Genomic DNA, 18,251 nt, shown 5'->3' on the forward strand with positions numbered 1-18,251 from the left:
AGAGTGTACATAACTCAGGGTTAGATTGGACAGAGGTAGGATTGCTGATGACAAGGAAGGATTTCAAACCAAAGATGAGAATTTTAAAATCAACATGCCGCTTGGTTGAGAGCAAATATAGATCATCAAGCACAGGAATAATTGGGAATAGGACTTTCTGCAAGTTCAATGGGCATCAAAGTTTTGGATGACTTCAGGTTTTAGATGATAGACTGTGGCATGCCAGTTAGCAGTGCTCCTGAAATTCAAGGCCACAGGGAAACAGAGAGACAGATGAGCGTTTCAGCAGCACAAGAGTTGAGAATGAAATTGAGCGATGTTATGAGGTGAAAATAGGCACAGGAGGGCAAGGGCTTATCATGCGGTCAAATGTAGCACCAGATTTGCAAATAGATTGGCTTGTTCTCAGATTGTTGCCAGAGAGGAGGATGGGATGGGTAGTGTACAGAGTTTGGAGAGGGTATTGATAATGGCTTCCGAATACATAATCAGAAAATTTCTACTCATACAATATTACACATCGGATGAGGAGTCTGATAATACAGCAAGAGTGAAAGAGTTGCGAGAGGCAATGCCAGGTAGAGCTGTGAGTTATCTGCATGTGAAAGGTAAGGCTGCACCTTCATATGATGTTATCAAGGTGCAGGAAGTAGTTAAGAAATAGGTGGAAGCCATGGATAGCTCCTTGGAGGACACCAGAAGTAATAGTGCTAAACCACTTCTCACTTTACAGTTCTCATTGTCATGGAAAGGCTGCCAATATCATCAAAGACACTGCTCACCTTAGTCATGCTCTGCTAAAATCTCTTCCATCAGGCAGTAGATACAAAAGCTTGAACAAACATCAACAGGGTTGTTAAGAAAGCATATGGTGTTTTGGCTTTCATTAACAGGGGGATTGAGTTTAAGAGCCTTGAGATCTTGTTGCAACTCTATAAAACTTTGGTTAGACCGCACTTGGAATTCTGTGTCCAGCTCTGGTCGCCCTATTATAGGAAAGATGTGGATGCTTTGGAGAGGGTTCAGAGGAGGTTTACCAGGATGCTGCCTGGAATGGAGGGCTTATCTTACGAAGAGAGGTTGATTAAGCTCGGACTTTTTTCCTTGGAAAAAAGAAGGAAGAGAGGGGGCCTAATTGAGGTGTACAAGATAATGAGGGGCATACATAGAGTTGATGTCAGAGGCGGGTTCTTTATGCAGAGAGTTGAGAGAGCATGGAATGCGTTGCCAGCAGCAATTGTGGAAGCGAGGTCATTGGGGATATTTAGGAGACTGCTGGACATGCATATGGTCACAAAAATTTGAGGGTTCATACATTCGGCACAACATCGTGGGCCGAAGGGCCTGTTCTGTGCTGTATTGTTCTATGTTCTATGTTCTATTAGGTTTACCATACATGAGGATCAATGGTCGGCATAACATCATGGGCTGAAGGGCCTGTTCTGTGCTGTACGGTTCTATGTTCTAGGTTCAAGAACAGCTTCTTCTCTGCCGTTATTAGACTGATGAATGGACTTCAAATAACTTCAAACAATGTTGTTCTTGCTTTGTGATTGCAAACAAAGCTTTTCACTGTACTTAGGTACATGTGACAACACATCATGTAAGTGATTCTCTGGCTGTGATTAGATAAGAATGGAATTAGGTGAAAGCAGCACCATTCAACTGTGTGACATTTAGTGCAACCACATTTATATTGTAGATATACCTGCTTTAATATATCAATTAAATGTCGAACAATTCTCTTCAAATTTGGCCACTAAGAAGTGCAAGAGTTTGACTTGTTGAAGAATTTTCTTTCCCTCTCTGAAGAATTCCATCGGGTTCCATGACCTCAAATCAGATGACTCATTCCCAAGACTTGCTGGTATAAAATGGCTGATCTTGGATAAACTAATCATTTATCTTCCCTTTTCCTCATTTCTACTGACTTTGATACTTCTTCTTTATTTATCATAGAATATGGGCATCACTGAGCCCGCATTTATTGCCCATCCTAATCGTCCTTGAGGCGGTAGTGGTGAGCTGCCTTCTTGAATTGCTGCTGTCCATTTGATGTAGGTAGACTCAAAATGCCATTAGCAAGGGAGTTCCAGGATTTTGATCCAGTGGCACTGAAGAAATTGAGATATCTTTCGGTTAGGATGGTGAGTGGCTTGGAGGGGCTTTCGCAGTTGGTAATATATTATGAAGGTTTAGTAATTTGCACATGTGGTGTAATGGGGCAACTATCCTAAGCATATTTCTGTTGATAGCCATTGAAGTCCTTTCTATCCAAAGAATGTGTGTATACATACAAAAGCACCAGATAAGAGTTAGCTGTTAAGCACGTAAGTTTAGACTACATTGCCCAGAAAAAAACATGGAATACTATGCTCATGACACACAAAAGCTTCCTACCTTTACCAGAATGTAGCTGTGTAGAATCATAAGGTTTGTCACCATTTCTGAGGGGATTTTGATTTTGTGTGCTTTGAGCTCTGTGTACATACTAAACAGCACATCGTGTGCATTTCTGTAGTTTCCTGAAACAAGGCAAAACATACAATTTACCACCTTGCCTTTTTAATTTCTATTATGAAAATAAAATTTTGCAGTTTATTATTTGCGACTTACAACACAGCTGTCTCATTAGACTATTAATCTATGACAGACATGAAATATTCTAGGGTTTAAAGCAACTGGATTCTTTTTAAAGCAGAAATGACTTTCTAGGACTGGAAACTACAATCTGATTATTTGCATATCAATTTCCAATAGGCAAGATTAAAACACTTATCCTATAAAGGCTCACACTGAAAGAGAAAAATTACTTTCCCACAGAAGCTTTTTTTTCCTTTAGTATGGCTGGATCATACCTGCAGATTGTTCTTCTCTAGCGATTATTATAGCTGTTCTGGCTGCTTCTCGATATTGCTTCAAAGCCATATACAGTCGGAAAAGATACTTTGCATCCTATATTGGCAAGGTGAAAAGGGAGATATAGTGTCATGGGAGGGATGGGGTGGGAAACAAGGTTTTGAATTTTAAATGCAATTCATAAATGCACATTAAATTCATACAGAATCTTTTCAGTATCTTAGCTTGATGATTGGTTTAATGAAACATTTCAGAGTTTAGAAAAATGTGACAACAATATTTGACTGGAAATCAACAGCCTGACTCACACCGGCTCAAGGTTGATACTTTCTGAAATTTTTAAAGCATCTTACCACCCTCGCCATCAAAAAATACTTTCAAAAATGTGAGATTTTAAATAGTTAGAAAATAACTGATCAAATTCAAGGATCCTGAAAAAAATGGAAAATGCTGGAAACACTCAGCAGTTCAGACATCATCTATAGAGGGAGAAACAAGTGTTAATATTATAGGGTAAAGATCCTTCATCAGAATGGATAATAGTTAGCAATGCAATAGGTTTTGAGGAAGGGCACCAAAAGAATGCTGTTTTTGATGGTGGCGGTGGTGGTGGGGGGGGGGGGGGGGAAGACGGTGGAAGACAGGCTCAAAGGGAATGATAATGAGGCAAAAGATGCAATTTCAAAAAGTATGTTGCTCCCTGAAATCAAAAATAAGAGACAAAAATCAAAATTTAAAGCATGGAAGAATATGAACAGGAACTGTACATTTGTTTTGTAGAGTTTGAGAACAAAATTTGATAGTTTGACTGTATTAAGCTCTTGACAGTGCTGAAAGACGCTAGACAAGATTGAAGAGATAAATGACTCATAAGAAATCTGTACAGTCAGTTCAACTATAATTAGATTAGATTACTTACAGTGTGGAGACAGGCCCTTCGGCCCAACAAGTCCACACCGACCCGCCGAAGCGCAACCCACCCATACCCCTATGTTTACCTTTCACCTAACACTATGGGCAATTTAGCATGGCCAATTCACCTGACCCGCACATCTTTGAGACTGTGGGAGGAAACCGGAGCACCCGGAGGAAACCCACGGGGAGAACGTGCAAATTCCACGCAGTCAGTCGCCTAGGCAGGAATTGAACCCGGGTCTCTGGCACTGTGAGGCAGCAGTGCTAACCACTGTGCCACCGTGCCGCCCATGATAATGCGGTAGTTCTATTTGCATGCAATCCTATATTATAAGAAAATCATGTAATAGCAGCACCATTTAAACTAATGGGGTCAGAATCACATTATAACCAATATAAACTTTAAAACTTTGCACTTTATGATGTTTTCCCAAATTATCAGTCACATTATAGCAAATTTGTGTTAATGAAACACACATTTTAGTGGAATGACCTGTACATGGGACAAACAGCAGCATCGAAAGTAACCAAAGGAGAGTTGGAATGATGTGGATTGGAAAAGCAGTTTGTCAAGAGTGTTATTTTTAACCAGTGCACTTCAATGTGTCTATAGCAGGAATGCTCGAAAAAGCATTTGAAGTCACAAAATCTGGTGCTAAGATTAAGGACAAATGAGAACATCAGACTTGCAGATAAAGTCATACAGTTCTACACCACGGAAACAGATGCTTCAATCCAATCCGTCCATGCCAATCATGATAAAATAGTTGTAACAGTACAAAAGAAGAATCAGAACTAGCAGACAGAATAAAAATAGCAAACATAAACTTCAGGGTGAATTGAACATTAAATAAAACAACTGATGGATATTTCAAAATCACCTAGAAATATTCATACATCCATAGAGGGAAGAGGACTAGAACCTGCACAAAATTCAAGTATCTAAAAGATAATGTGGAATTATATGTATTCCACGATAAAGGGAAGACTCAGCAAAGAAACAATAACAATGAGAAAAGCTAATTTGGTAAAAAGTAATCCTCCCTAACTGAAAACTGAATAAACAACTCAATTTAGTGACTTATTTATAAAGTTCACTTTAGAATGTTGTTGTATATGGATGTGAAGAGTGGACCTTACGCAATGAGGAAACTAACTTGCAAAACAGCTCTGAAATGCGGATCGTAGGAGAATGAAAAGGATCTGTACAGATAAAGTAACAAATTACTAAGTGCTGTGGAGAATGGAAGAACAAATACATTTGCTGAATGTAAATAAGAAAAGACAGTGTGTCCGGACAGGGCACATTTTAAGATGAAATGGAATTTCAAGAGACCTAATGAAGGGGGAAATTTCAAGAAAAAAAAAGACAAAAGAAGAACATGTGAAATTGAGTGGCTTGAAAATTGAAAGAAGGTACTGGCAAACTAGAAGAACAGTACAGGATAGAGGGGTATGGAAACAGTCCTGTGAGCCAAAGACCTGCATTTGAACAAAGCACAGGTGATTATGATGATGCTGATTTTGCACACAAGAGAATAAAAAAGTTTTGTCATTTCAAAGTATGAATTCTGTTCTGTTGCCACACCAAGCAATAATTTAGAATAACATCTCTACATTACACCTCCATTGTAAACTACACTGCTGGTGAAATTTTAAATATATTTTACAGTGATGCATTGCATTTAGCTCACTGTTTGAGCAACCAGGGAAACCAGACAAAAGTTATTTTGTTGCAGATAATTTAAAACTAAACATTACAATTTGAAACATGCTGAGCTGTCAAATTCATAACAGTTAACAGGCGATGCACATCACAATTTTTAAAAATTGTAAATGTAGATTATCCCTCTTTCAAGTCATTAAACTTAAAATAAACCAGAAATATATTTTATAAAAATGTGCAATATAATTGGTGCTGCATCGACAATACAAAAACATCAAGTGATTTTTTTTTATTCATTTACAGGATGTGGTCATCATTGGCTAGTCCAGTATTTATTGCCCATCTCTAATTATCGAAAATTAAGAGTCAATCAAGAGTCAGTGATACTGGTGTGGGAGTGGAGTCACATGTAGGTCAGACCAGGTGAGGGTGGCATTTTCCTTCCCTGAAGGACAGTAGTGAACCAGATGGGTTTTTACTACAATTGTTTCATGATCATCATGAGACCCTTAATTCCAGATTTTCATTGAATATAAATGCTACCATGTGCCAAGGTAGGATTCAATCCTGGGTCCTAGTCATAACATTACTAGGTCATTACCTCCCCTTAACTATTTGAATATTACAATATTGTTGGAAAGTACATCAAAATAAAATTTGATAGATAATATGCAAAATAAGTCAGAAAATGTCTAGCATTATTAATTCAGAAACAGAGTTACCTTGGGCATTCCATCGCTCTCACCCATTAGATAATCTATGAGCTGACTCGTTAGCATGTCATCTTTGGCTTGTCCAACCTTGCAAAAGTAAAAATACAACTTTAAAAATAAATCACCAAGTCTGTAGGGTCTTCTCTACCATTACATAATGTTCCCCATTTGCCACAAAAGCACGTAAAATCTTCTAAGAGCATGAAGAACAAATTGATACTTTCTAAAGATGCACTGGGGGAATACAAACCCCATCCTACTGCAAAATGCAGTTAAAAACAAAAAAAAAACTGTAGATGCTGTAAGTTTGAAACAACAACAGAAATTACTGGAGAAACTAAGGTATGGCAGCATGGTGACCAAACAGGCGGATGAGGGTAAAGTGGTCGATATGGTGTATATGGATTTCAGTAAGGCGTTTGATAAGGTTCCCCACAATAGTCTATTGCACAAAATATGGAGGCATGGGATTAAGGGTGGTTTAATGGTTTGGATCAGAAGTTGGCTAGCTGAAAGAAGACAGAGGGTGGTGGTTGATGGGAAATGTTCATCTTGGAGTTCCGTTGCTACTGGTGTACCGCAAGGATCTGTTTTCAGAGCCACTGCTGTTTGTCATTTTTATAAGTGACCTGGATAGAAGGATGGGTTAGTAAATTTGCGGATGACACCAAGGTTGGTGGAGTTGTGGACAATGTGGAAAGATGTTGCAGCTTACAGAGGGACATAGATAAGCTGCAGAGCTGGGCACAGAGGTGGCAAGTGGAGTTTAATGTGGAAATGTGTGAGGTGACTTACTTTGGAAGGAGCAATGGGAATGCAGAGTACTGGGCTAATGGTAAGATTCTTAGTAGTGGTAGATGAGCAGAGAGATCTTGGTATCCATGTACATAAATCCCTGCAAGTTAACAACCCTATCAATCTGGGTGGTAAGAAGGTATACGGAGAGGGATTGATTTTCGGAGCCATGAGATCATGCTGCAGCTGTACAAACTCTGGTGCGGTCGCACTTGGAGTATTCCGTACAGTTTTGGTCACTGTATTATAGGAAGGATGGAAAAGCTTTGGAGAGGGTTCAGAGATACACTGGGATGTGGCCTTTTATGGAGGGAAGGTCATATGAGGAAAGGCTGAGGGACTTGAGGCTGTTTTCATTAGAGAGAAGGTTGAGACATGACTTAACTGAGACATACAAGATGATCCGAGGGTTAGATAGGGTGGACAGTGAGAGCCTTTTTCCTTGGATGGTGATGGCTCGCATGAGAGGACATGGCTTTAAATTGAGGGGTGATAGATATAGGACAGATGTCGGAGGTCGTTTCTTTACTCAGAGAGTAGTAGGAGCATGAAATGCACTGCCTTCAACAGTAGCAGCCTCGCCAAGTTTAAGGGTATTTAACTGGTCATTGGATTGACATATGGAGGAAAATGGAATAATGTAGGAGAGATGGGCTTCAGATTAGTTCCATACATCTGCGCACCATCGAGGGCCGAATTGCCTGTAATGAGCAGTAATGTTCTATATACACAGAAATATTTTTATTTTTTTCCCCAATTAGAAACTCATTGTTTTATAATAGTTTCCTCCATTAGGAAGAAAAACAGAAAAAGAAAGCTACAGAATATAAATTCTTGCTGTGTTTTGACAATTTTGTAATCAATCTTGGTTAGATGGAAAGTCACTACTGAGAGCAACAAATTCGACAAGGATGACAAATGTCCTCCTATATTTTCTCTATTATTGCAGATACACCCCCTCAGAGTTCTGATATAGCAAGTCTATACTTTCTAATAAGGAACTTTCAGTTTGAAATTTGCAAAGATTCTATGTGAGAGAAGATCATGGTACACAGTCAGGCTGAAAATTCAATACCATTTACATTTCTGTCCAAGATAAGAGGGCAGTCTGTTTGTGGAGTTTTCCAGGGTTTTGTTTTCCCTGATGGAGTCACTCCACTTTTCAAGCAATAGTTGAAAGACAGAAGATAAAAGGAACTTGCTGCCCAGTAAAGATGCTGATTTATGATGTATTTATCAGCATCATATCACTATTATTCCATAAATATAGCATAACGCCTATTACTACTTTAAACAGCATGCCTTACCAACCATGTAATTGCTAGTGAGCACTAACAGTACTGTTTTCGAGAAGATTAGATTAGATTAGATTACTTACAGTGTGGAAACAGGCCCTTCGGCCCAACAAGTCCACATTGACCCGCCAAAGCGCAACCCACCCATACCCCTACATATACCCCTTACCTAACTCCACGGGCAATTTAGCATGGCCAATTCACCTGACCCGCACATCTTTGGACTGTGGGAGGAAACCGGAGCACCCGGAGGAAACCCATGCAGACACGGGGAGAATGTGCAAACTCCACACAGTCAGTCGCCTGAGGCGGGAATTGAACCCAGGTCCCTGGCGCTGTGAGAAGTTATGGTTTTTTTCTATACTGAAATATTAAGGCCCTCCCATCTGGTTGCAAAATAATTACTGCAGCTCCAAAGGATTACTGTTCTGCAGAACTTTAAAGAACAGTCTTTTCTTCATCTCTCACAATTGTCACATACCATTACCATATCATAGAACAAATTAGAGTGGTGCTGGAAAAGCACAGCAGGTAAGGCAGCATCCAAGGAGCAGGAAAATTGACGTTTCGGGCAAAAGCCCTTAATCAGGAATAGAATTATAGGATCCACCCTAGGGATTCTTCAGCTCAGCAAGTTCACACTGACCCTCTGAAGAGTATCTCACCCAGACCCATTCTCCTATTACTCTACACTAATCCTTGAAAAATACATCCAACTTACACATTATGGGCAATTTAGCACGGCCAATTCACCTAACCGGCACATCTTTGGATTATGGGAGGAAACCCATGCAGACACAGGAGAATGTGCAAACTCTACACAGACAGTCACCTGAGGCTGTAATTGAACCCGGGTCCCTGGCAGCAATGCTAACCACTGAGCCGCTTCTACAATCATCTCAATACTCTTACCGCTTCTATAGCCATCTCAATAGCTTGGCCATCTTCAGCTACTGGACATTTCAAGAAGTGTTTCAATGCCTGTTAAACAATATAGATAAGAGTAAATTTAATAGTGTACATTCCTTTAAAATAAATGTCAATGTTGGAGCAAAAAGTACAACTTGTATTTGTACAGCACTTTCCACACAGTAAATCATCTTAAGCTCTTTCATGGGAGTGCTACTGAATAAAATTTGATAATGAGCCACAAAGGGAGGTATCAGGAGAAATGACTAAGGTAGGTTGAAAAACAAAGCCTAGAAGTTAGGTCACGTAAGCATTGCACAACTGCTATTGCCTGGAAGTGGCAGGTGAGAAATGCTGTTAAGATTTAAAAGCATGAGAAGGAAACATGCAGGCATGTTCACTATAATGTGCAGAAAGGCTTGGGAACTGTGCTTTACCGATGCGCTGCTAGGATTCCAAATATGAATTAACCAAGTCTGTGAATAATCTTGTTTATTACATTTAAAAGATGTCATGAGGCCACAAAGTGGACCCACCATCAACACTTCTTACAGAGCCAGCCATTTAAACTAGCAGTAAAGCAGTTCATGACAATTTTTCCCAAATGTCTGGAAGTACTGTGCTGAGTTGTGAGATTTTCTCCATGGTGTTGCTGAACTCTCACTGGGAGAAATATCCACCCAAATATTATAATAGATAAGGATGGCAATAGTGACAATGCCTCTGGATCTGTAAGACGACATGGAAATGAAATAGAGGTGCAAAAAGAATAAGCTTACTTGATACTGTCTACATAGTTGGAGCCAGAATTATTCATATTCATCAACGTGACAGAAAGCTATCTAATATTTAGGTAAATTAGTATGCATATCCGTTGAGTACTCTCACTGTGTGACATTCATCTAGGTCCAAATCAGAGTGCTTTTCCGCTAGAACAGCCATACTGGACTCAAAATTCAGTTTGCCTCCACAGATGCTGCCACACCTGTTGAGTTTCTCCAGTATTCTGTGCGTCCATCTCATATCTACTCATCTCAAAAAATCTGAGCTTGCAAGGGGAAGTCAAATAAATAATCAAGTACTTACTCGGGTATACTGGCCACAAAGCATGAAGAATTTTCCAGCCAAGAAATGTTTCTTTTCACCTTCAAAGTACAATGCAATACTTTGATAGTCTTCATTATTGGCATCAGAACCTGCAGAGAAGCAGTATGGAACCTTACGTTAATCTAATCCAAAGTAATGTTTTGCTAAATTCTCAGGAAGAAATGTTTAATTTAAAACTGGTTAATTTATCTGATAAAATATAAAACAATTGACATGGCATATACAGTAAATGGCTGAACAATACTTATCAGGCTAGTCCCAGATTCATTTTTTATCAAATACTGAATGAGCCAAGATGAAGATGGTGCACTGTAAATGGGGTCAAACCTCTGTGGCACACAGCGAAAATAGCCAGGTTTTTCTTTTCGTTTCTAAATTCTGTCCAAAAATTCAACATGTGAATCTCAGCTGAGTATGAGCTATCAGAGAGAATCAGGTCCTGGCGACATTGGGTGGAGAAATTGGAGAAGGGAAAAAAGAAGAAAACAAACAAGATCTAGAGATTTAGACACAGGTCACAAATTATCACTTTTTTTTCTATGTCAGAAATATTGGTGTAGGGGACAGTGAAGATTGTACCTCAGAGTACAATGGGATCTTGATCAGATGGGCCAAATGGGCTGAGGAGTGGCAGATGGAGTTTAATTTAGATAAATGAGAGGTGTTGCATTTTGGTAAGGCAAACCAGGGCAGAACTAATACAGTTAATGGTAGGGCCTTGGTGAATGCTGCTGAACTAAAGGACCTCAGGACGCAGGTGCATAGTTCCTTGAAAGTGCAGTCTCAGGTATTCAGAATGAAGAAGGTGTCATCTGGCGCACTTGTCTTCATTAGTCAAAACATTTGAGTATAGGAGTTGAAATGTTATACTGCGGCTGCACAAGACATTGGTGAGGCCGCTTTTCTGTGTGTGTGTCTGTGTGAGTGCGTGTGTGTGTGAGTGCGTGTGTGTGTGTGTGTGAGTGCGTGTGTGTGTGAGTGAGGCTACTGTGTTCAATTCAAGATGTTAAACTTGACAGAGTGCAGAAAAGATTTAGAAGAATGTTGTTGGGACTGGATGGTTTGAGTTATAGGGAGAGGCTGAATAGGCTAGAGCTTTTTTCCTGAGGGTCATGGACAGGGTGAATAGTCAAAATCTTTTTTTCTAGGTTGGGGGAAGTCCAAATCTTGAGGGCATGAGACGGGAAAGACTTGGAAGGGTCCTGAGGGGTAACTTTTTCACAAGAGGGCTGTGTATGTCTGGAAGGAGCTGCCAGAGGAGGGGGTGGAGATGAGTATAATTATAACATTTAAAAGGCATCTGGATGGGTATATGAATAGGAAGGATTTAGAGGGAGATGGGCCAAATTGGACTGAGTCACAAGTGTCTCTTTCTGTGTTGTATGACTCTACATTATTTTGGTTCACTTGGGCAATGCATTCTAAATGGCTGCTTTAAGACAATTGTTATCAAGTTTGTTAGTTGCATACTTCAATGTTTTAAAGTAGAAATTCATAACTATGATGGATAATTTTCTTTCACTTTGTTTGATTTAATTCATATTCATTGTCTCTCAACTTTTTTGACCATGAAACTAAGACACTGGAAGCAATACTTTGGGTGAGAGTTAGTATTTCTGCTGTTTGCTCATTTTCAACCCAGTTCCTCTCCAAAATATAGGCTTACCAATGATATCAGCATAGACTTCCATTTGATTATGTTGCTGAGCGAGTTGAAATGCTTCATCATTACATTTAGACATCACCAGGAACTGGATGGCAGAGCCATAGTCACCAAGTTGCAGGAAGAACCTAGTAAGAAAAACATCTTCTCTACATTATTATTAGAACAAGTAATAAACAACACATTTTTAATCTTAAGAAGTTTTGTTTAGAAAGGATTAATGTTTTGATTACAGCACAGCATATACCTAACAGATACAAATAAACTCAAAAGGAGTAAAACATGAGAAATTTTCATAATTTGGGATGTCACTTTTCTAGTACACACACTGGTTATACAGATAAATGTAGCAACTAATTTGAATACAACATAAATAAATAATGCCCAGTTAATCTGCTTTGGATGACCGAGGGAACACTGTTGTCATTCTGTTGAGAAATCTGGTACATCTATCTGAATAGGGGACCCCATCTAAACTTAGATATAAATGATGACATCTCTGACAATGTACTAACATCTTAACATTGTACTGAAATGTTGAGAATGCATGCTCAAGTTAAAAGTTTAAAACATTTTAAAGCATTAAAGCTTTAATCCAGAACTTTCAAACAACAGATTTTTTTTCCCAATGAGTTAAATAGACACAAATATTTATTTTTGTGCAGCAACTAGCGTGATGTACAAGCAGTCAGTTTCATTTAATAGAAATCTATTAGGACAAAACAATTTTAGAACATTCCTCCTCCTCCTTCCCACCCGCCCCCCCCCACCTCCCCACCCCCTCCCCCCGACAACCGCTCCCCCCCTCCCATACCTGGCTACCATTTTGGCCCCATCAATTGATTGAGTTTCTCGAATGATACGAACAGCTTCTTCAGGATTGCGGAGATGATCCAATTGGATTCGAATCATATTATCCCAGTCTTTGGCATTTTCATAAGCCATTGCAGCTTCCTTATACCTAGAGTACCATCACAAAAGAAAATAGATTAATTATAAATTTAAGAAATATTAACATTGGCAATCATATTTTAAAATGAAGCCTGTATGTTACCACTAATTATAGCTAATTTGATTCACTCCCCCATGACATTAAAAAATGAGCGAATGCACTGGGCTCAGCAAATATTATGGGTCGATGACATTCTGGCAATAGTGCTGAAGACCTGGAGCTGGGTTTTTGTGGAAATGATGGGACAGCAAATTAGTAAGCTTCCCAACTCAGCACATATCTTTAAATTAACTCCCGCCAATGGCAATTTAATTTTGGGAAGATAGGTACAGTTGGAATTGGGCCCTCCATCTCCATGGAACTTGGCCAATGCGGAAGCTAACTGGTTAGAAGGACTACCTCGGTCCTCTGGGACTTTCACCCATTATACTGCTAGGCCCTGTAGCCCTAACTGTTCCACCGGCTCACCTGCCCACTCCATGACCCATACCCCTCATAGCCCTTTGCATTTTCCATGCTCGTTCACCCAGAATATACTATGTACAAAACCAATGAGCCATTTAACATTGAAAAGTATTTGCAAATCACAAAACTGTTATTGTGCTGAAGGAGCCATTTGACCCATCTGTGACAGCACTGGCCTGAAAGTAAGCATTAGGCCATTTTTGTGTCAACTGAGCTCTCAGACTTATGAATTGAGTTGGATTTTGAACAGCTAACGGGAACAGGCAAAATCATGGTCAGGCTCAGGGAATCACATAGGACCCTGCGCATCAGAACCCGAGTACTGGGAAAATCGGTTCTGATTATGTCCATGGTGGAGGGTAAGCTAGCGTGAAAAGTTACTTATTATTTGCTGCAGTCTCATAAACATTCATAATAAATCACTTGTATGTAACTTAACTGAAAATCTCCAGCATCTCATTCAGCTTCTCAACACCTTCCCCCACCCTATTAAATGGAACATTCGCAAATTTCCCCTGCCTTCAACAACCTGCCAATTGAATGCTGGTGTTTTAAATGTTGCTTACATGACTCACTGAGAGAGGTCTTTAACTTGTAGGAAAGGTAGTCACAGGGAGCTGCATCGTCTTTGGTTATTTTACTTCATGTTCAAATTTGATAACTTATCACTCTGAAGCAGTGGAGTCAGGGGTAGGAAGCGAGCAAGCCTAAAATATTGTTTCTTAAAGTTAAAGCAGAGCAGATGGCAGGGAGGGGATGAGGAAGGTTTAATCTTTGAAGTAGAATTGCACAGAGGTCCCTAAGACAACAACAGTTTAAATGTTGCCTTAGAAGAAGAAGAGAAGAGTGTTGCACAAAAAGAATCACACAGCACTCCTTTGTGCTCATGCACTAGAGAAATACCATGCCACACATAAAGCAGTGCAGGCATCCCAGCCATAGTACCAGCTGGAAGCACAATGACAGCCGGCTAGGTTAATCAAATGCAGGCTAAAAATAATGTTAAATGAGGTGTGTTACATGATATGTTTTGAAGTCTGCCTGCAAGTAGATACTTAGGAGGTTTGAATGATGGAGATCAAAGGAGAGCTTAGATTGTTTTATTGGGAAGAGGTTGCAAGGTATTTACAATTAGAGACCATGGCAACAGCTTGTGTTTCCCCATAGTGAAGACTCCCAAAGTTCCAGAAAGGTATTGAAAGTACTGGATTATAAACAATTCTGCTTTAAAGTGTCAATTTAGTTCAAAAATTGAAGAGAGTTTAGCTCTCATTAGGAGGCCATCAGCGTCATAGATTCAAACAACTCAATTCACTCTGCATGATATTAAGAAAATGGCTGAAGGAACATGATACTGCAAAAGCTATGACCCTGAGAATACTGTGGTAAAGGGATTGAAGAACTCCTTCAAAACCTGCTGGACCTCCACTGGCCAAGATGTTCCAATACAGCTACAACACTGGCATCTACCTGACAATCAGAATTTCCCAAGTATGTCCCGTATGCAGAAGGAAAGATAAATCCAACTCAACAATTACTTCCCCATTAGACTACTGAGCTCATTACAGCCTTGGTTAAAACACAGACAAAACAACTGAACCTCAGAGGGGAGGTGACAGTGACTGTTCTTGACATCAATTATTATTCTGATAGAGGACTGTGAACAGCCAGAGGTCACAGCCCATATTGGTATGAATGACAAAGGCCGAGACAGGGATGAGGTCCTGCAAAGGGCATTTAGTGTGTGAGATAGAAAGTTGAAAAGCAGGACTTCTTGGGTTGTAATCTCAGGGTTACTGCCTGTGCCATGTGCTAGTGAAGCCAGAAATAGGAAAATAATACAATTGTGTGTGTGGCTAAAGAACTGATGGAGAAGGGAGGGTTTCAAATATCTGGATCATTGGGATTAGATTAGTAGATTAGATTACTTACAGTGTGGAAACAGGCCCTTCGGCCCAACAAGTCCACACCGACCCGCCGAAGAGAACCTCACCCAGACCCATTCCCTTACATATACCCCTTCACCTAACACTACAGGCAATTTAACATGGCCAATTCACCTAACCTGCACATCTTTGGACTGTGGGAGGAAACCGGAGCACCTGGAGGAAACCCACGCAGACATGGGGAGAATGTGCAAACTCCACACAGTCATCTGAGGCGGGAACTGAACCCGGGTGTCTGGTGCTGTGCCACCCACTATATGAATAGATGATTTTTTCACTTGCATTTTACAGTGAGTAATACAGTAAAATACAGTGCAAAGATTCAACTGTTAGCACAATCTGGTGCCATTCTGAATAATTTAAGAATAAAAAGATATAATTGGAATTAAGTATATCTTTGTTCCACTTCCACCATGAGTCCTGAGCTGGCTCACCAAGAATATCAAAGGATGCAGTAGGCATCAGCTGGATATATATATCTAGCTATAAATCAGCTAGAAAATTGGGTGGAGAAATGACAAATGGAGTTCAATCCATTCAAGTGTGAGATGAAGAATTTTGGGAGATCAAATGCAAAAGGAAGGTGTACTGTAAATGAAAGGATTCTTAGGATCATTGATATAAAGAGAGATTTTGTTGTCGAATGATCCACAAAATTGGCAACACAAGTGGATAGGGTGGTAAAGGTGATGTACGGCATGCTTGCCTTCATCAATTGTGGCACTGCACATAAAGGTTGGCAAGTCATGTTGCAGCTGTGTAAAACTTTAGTTAGGCCACATATGGAGTACTGTGTGCAGTTCTAGTCACCATACCATAGGAAGAGTGTGGAGGCTTTGGAGAGGGTACAAAAGTTTATTCAAGGCTGAAATTTACAGGATGCGGCCCAAAATGGATTGTATTGGTTATAAGAGAGGTTATTGGACTTGCATTATTTTAAATACAGTATTGAGGGCTGACCTGATATAAAATTATGAGAGGCATGGATAGGGTAGATAGTTGGAGTCTTTTTCTCAGGGTGAAATATCAAATAGGTTTAAGGCATAAGTTTAAGGTGTGAGGGGAAAAGTTCAAAGGAGATGTGAGAGGCAAGGTTTTTACACATAGGGTGGTAGGTGCCTGGGGAAGTGGTAGCAGCACATATAACAGCAATGTTTAAGATGCATTTTGACAGACATGTAAGCAGGCAGGGAATAGAGGGATATGGACCATGTGCAGGCAGATTTAGAATGGCAACATGGTTGATGGACTTACAGGCCTGTCCCTGTTGCTGTACCGTAATATATACTGAGGGAGGTACTGACTGTATCAACCAGAATACACTTCCAATACTTGCAGCAGTGTTGAACATTAAATGGATAACATCTACTATATGTAAAGAATTACATTGGCAATCAATTTAGGATTGTCAGTCAGGCTCACGATGTGTGACGCATCTGAGTGTAGTAAGCTACATATATTAATACACAGGGTTACCATGCAGGTGTTACCTTCTCAACCTCAGCCCTGACTGAGGCATGATGACTCTCAGGTTAAACCACCACCAGTCATCTTTCTCTAAAATGAGCGAGAATTCCTATGATCCTCTGGAATTTGGCAACTTTACTTACTGTATTAATACAAGGACCCTGCTCTTTGAAGGCAGAACACACTCAAGAAGTAGTAAAATGGAACAGGTTTAGGCCTATATCCATTGAAGTTCAGAAGAATGAGAGGAACCTCGTTGAAACATATAATATCTCAAGGGGACTGGATAGGATGGATATCCAGAGGACGTTCCCTCTTGTGGAGGAGATTAAAAGCTGAAGAAAGACTGTAATATTAAGAGGTATCCCTTTATAAGAGAGACAAGGAGAATGTTATTGTCTCAAAGGCTCACATGAGGGTAGAGTCCTCTTCCCCTGAAGGTAGTAGAGGCTGGGTCTTTAAGTTTATTCATGGCTGAGTTGAATAAATTTTGAAGTTAAAGGTTCCGTGATGCTAACAGGGAATTTGACATGGCACCACAACCAGATCAGCCATGATATTAATGAATGGTAGAGCAGGTTCAAAAGGACCAAGTAGCTTACTCCTTCTCCTAACTCTGAAGTTCTTATACTGTTTTTTGAGTCTACATGGATCCTGCAGAGAGGGAACGGTCAGAGGTCAAAGAAGGCTTTATGGCTTATTAGGCAGGAACCTGTATGAAAGTTCATCCTCAGACTGAAAAGACCAAACTGGTGGGAATTGAAAGCAAAGCTGGTAGAGTCACCCAACTTGGGCTACACTGACTGTTTCCGAAAAAGTAAAACCTCACCTATGAAAGTTAGTCCGAAGCTAACATGTTGCCAGGCTGGGAAAAGAAAAAACAGAATTAAACCCTCGAGAGCTAAGAAGCATTTTGGATTGATTCCGGAAGTACTAAATACCTACATAAAGGACAGTATTAAGTAAACCTATCAAGTATGTTTTCAGATGAGCTAAGAATGAAGAGGTTGGGGGAGGGGAATTCCATTCTGTGTTTTAAATTACAAGTAGGTTATAAAGATTATGTTTAGTTAATAAAACAAAGAACTGAAACAAAAACAGACATTGGGTGGCACAGTGACTCAGTGGTTAGCATTGCTGCCTCACAGTGTTTCCAACTGTAGGGAGTCTAATATAATCTATTCATTTATCCATCCAGATGCCTTTTAAATGCTGTAATTGTATCAGCCTCCACCACTAAATAACTAAATTAAAAAACAGAAATTGCTGGAGAAACCCAGCAGGTCTGGCAGAATCTGAAGAAAGAAAGCAGAGTTGACATTTTGTGTCCAGAGACCCTTCCATCAGTTATTAGCTGTTGACTGTCTCTCAGATGATTTGATCAAACTTTGTTGCAAAGATACAGGATATACTTTTAACTTTTTGGTGAATACCTCCAATTGTGTTATCCTTTATTAGTTGGTGACAACCATTTTCTACCATTGTTAGCTCAGAGAGGT

General features: G+C 39.8%; 1 protein-coding gene across 3 annotated transcripts in view; it reads right to left on the minus strand.

Moving 5' to 3' along the window:
- wdr19 (WD repeat domain 19) overlaps nucleotides 1-18,251 on the minus strand; it is a 166,918-nt gene that overhangs the window by 30,036 nt on the left and 118,631 nt on the right. For all 3 annotated transcript variants that reach the window (XM_060824819.1, XM_060824812.1, XM_060824829.1), the window contains 7 exons: nucleotides 12,737-12,883; nucleotides 11,926-12,050; nucleotides 10,239-10,348; nucleotides 9,156-9,224; nucleotides 6,163-6,240; nucleotides 2,859-2,955; nucleotides 2,401-2,525 (listed from right to left, as the gene is read on the minus strand). In XM_060824819.1, the coding sequence (XP_060680802.1) occupies nucleotides 2,401-2,525; nucleotides 2,859-2,955; nucleotides 6,163-6,240; nucleotides 9,156-9,224; nucleotides 10,239-10,348; nucleotides 11,926-12,050; nucleotides 12,737-12,883 (751 nt within the window). The remainder of the gene's footprint in view (nucleotides 1-2,400; nucleotides 2,526-2,858; nucleotides 2,956-6,162; nucleotides 6,241-9,155; nucleotides 9,225-10,238; nucleotides 10,349-11,925; nucleotides 12,051-12,736; nucleotides 12,884-18,251) is intronic.

This window comes from Hemiscyllium ocellatum, chromosome 1 (genome assembly GCF_020745735.1).
Source record: "Hemiscyllium ocellatum isolate sHemOce1 chromosome 1, sHemOce1.pat.X.cur, whole genome shotgun sequence".
In the NCBI taxonomy this organism is placed as follows: Eukaryota; Metazoa; Chordata; class Chondrichthyes; order Orectolobiformes; family Hemiscylliidae; genus Hemiscyllium; species Hemiscyllium ocellatum.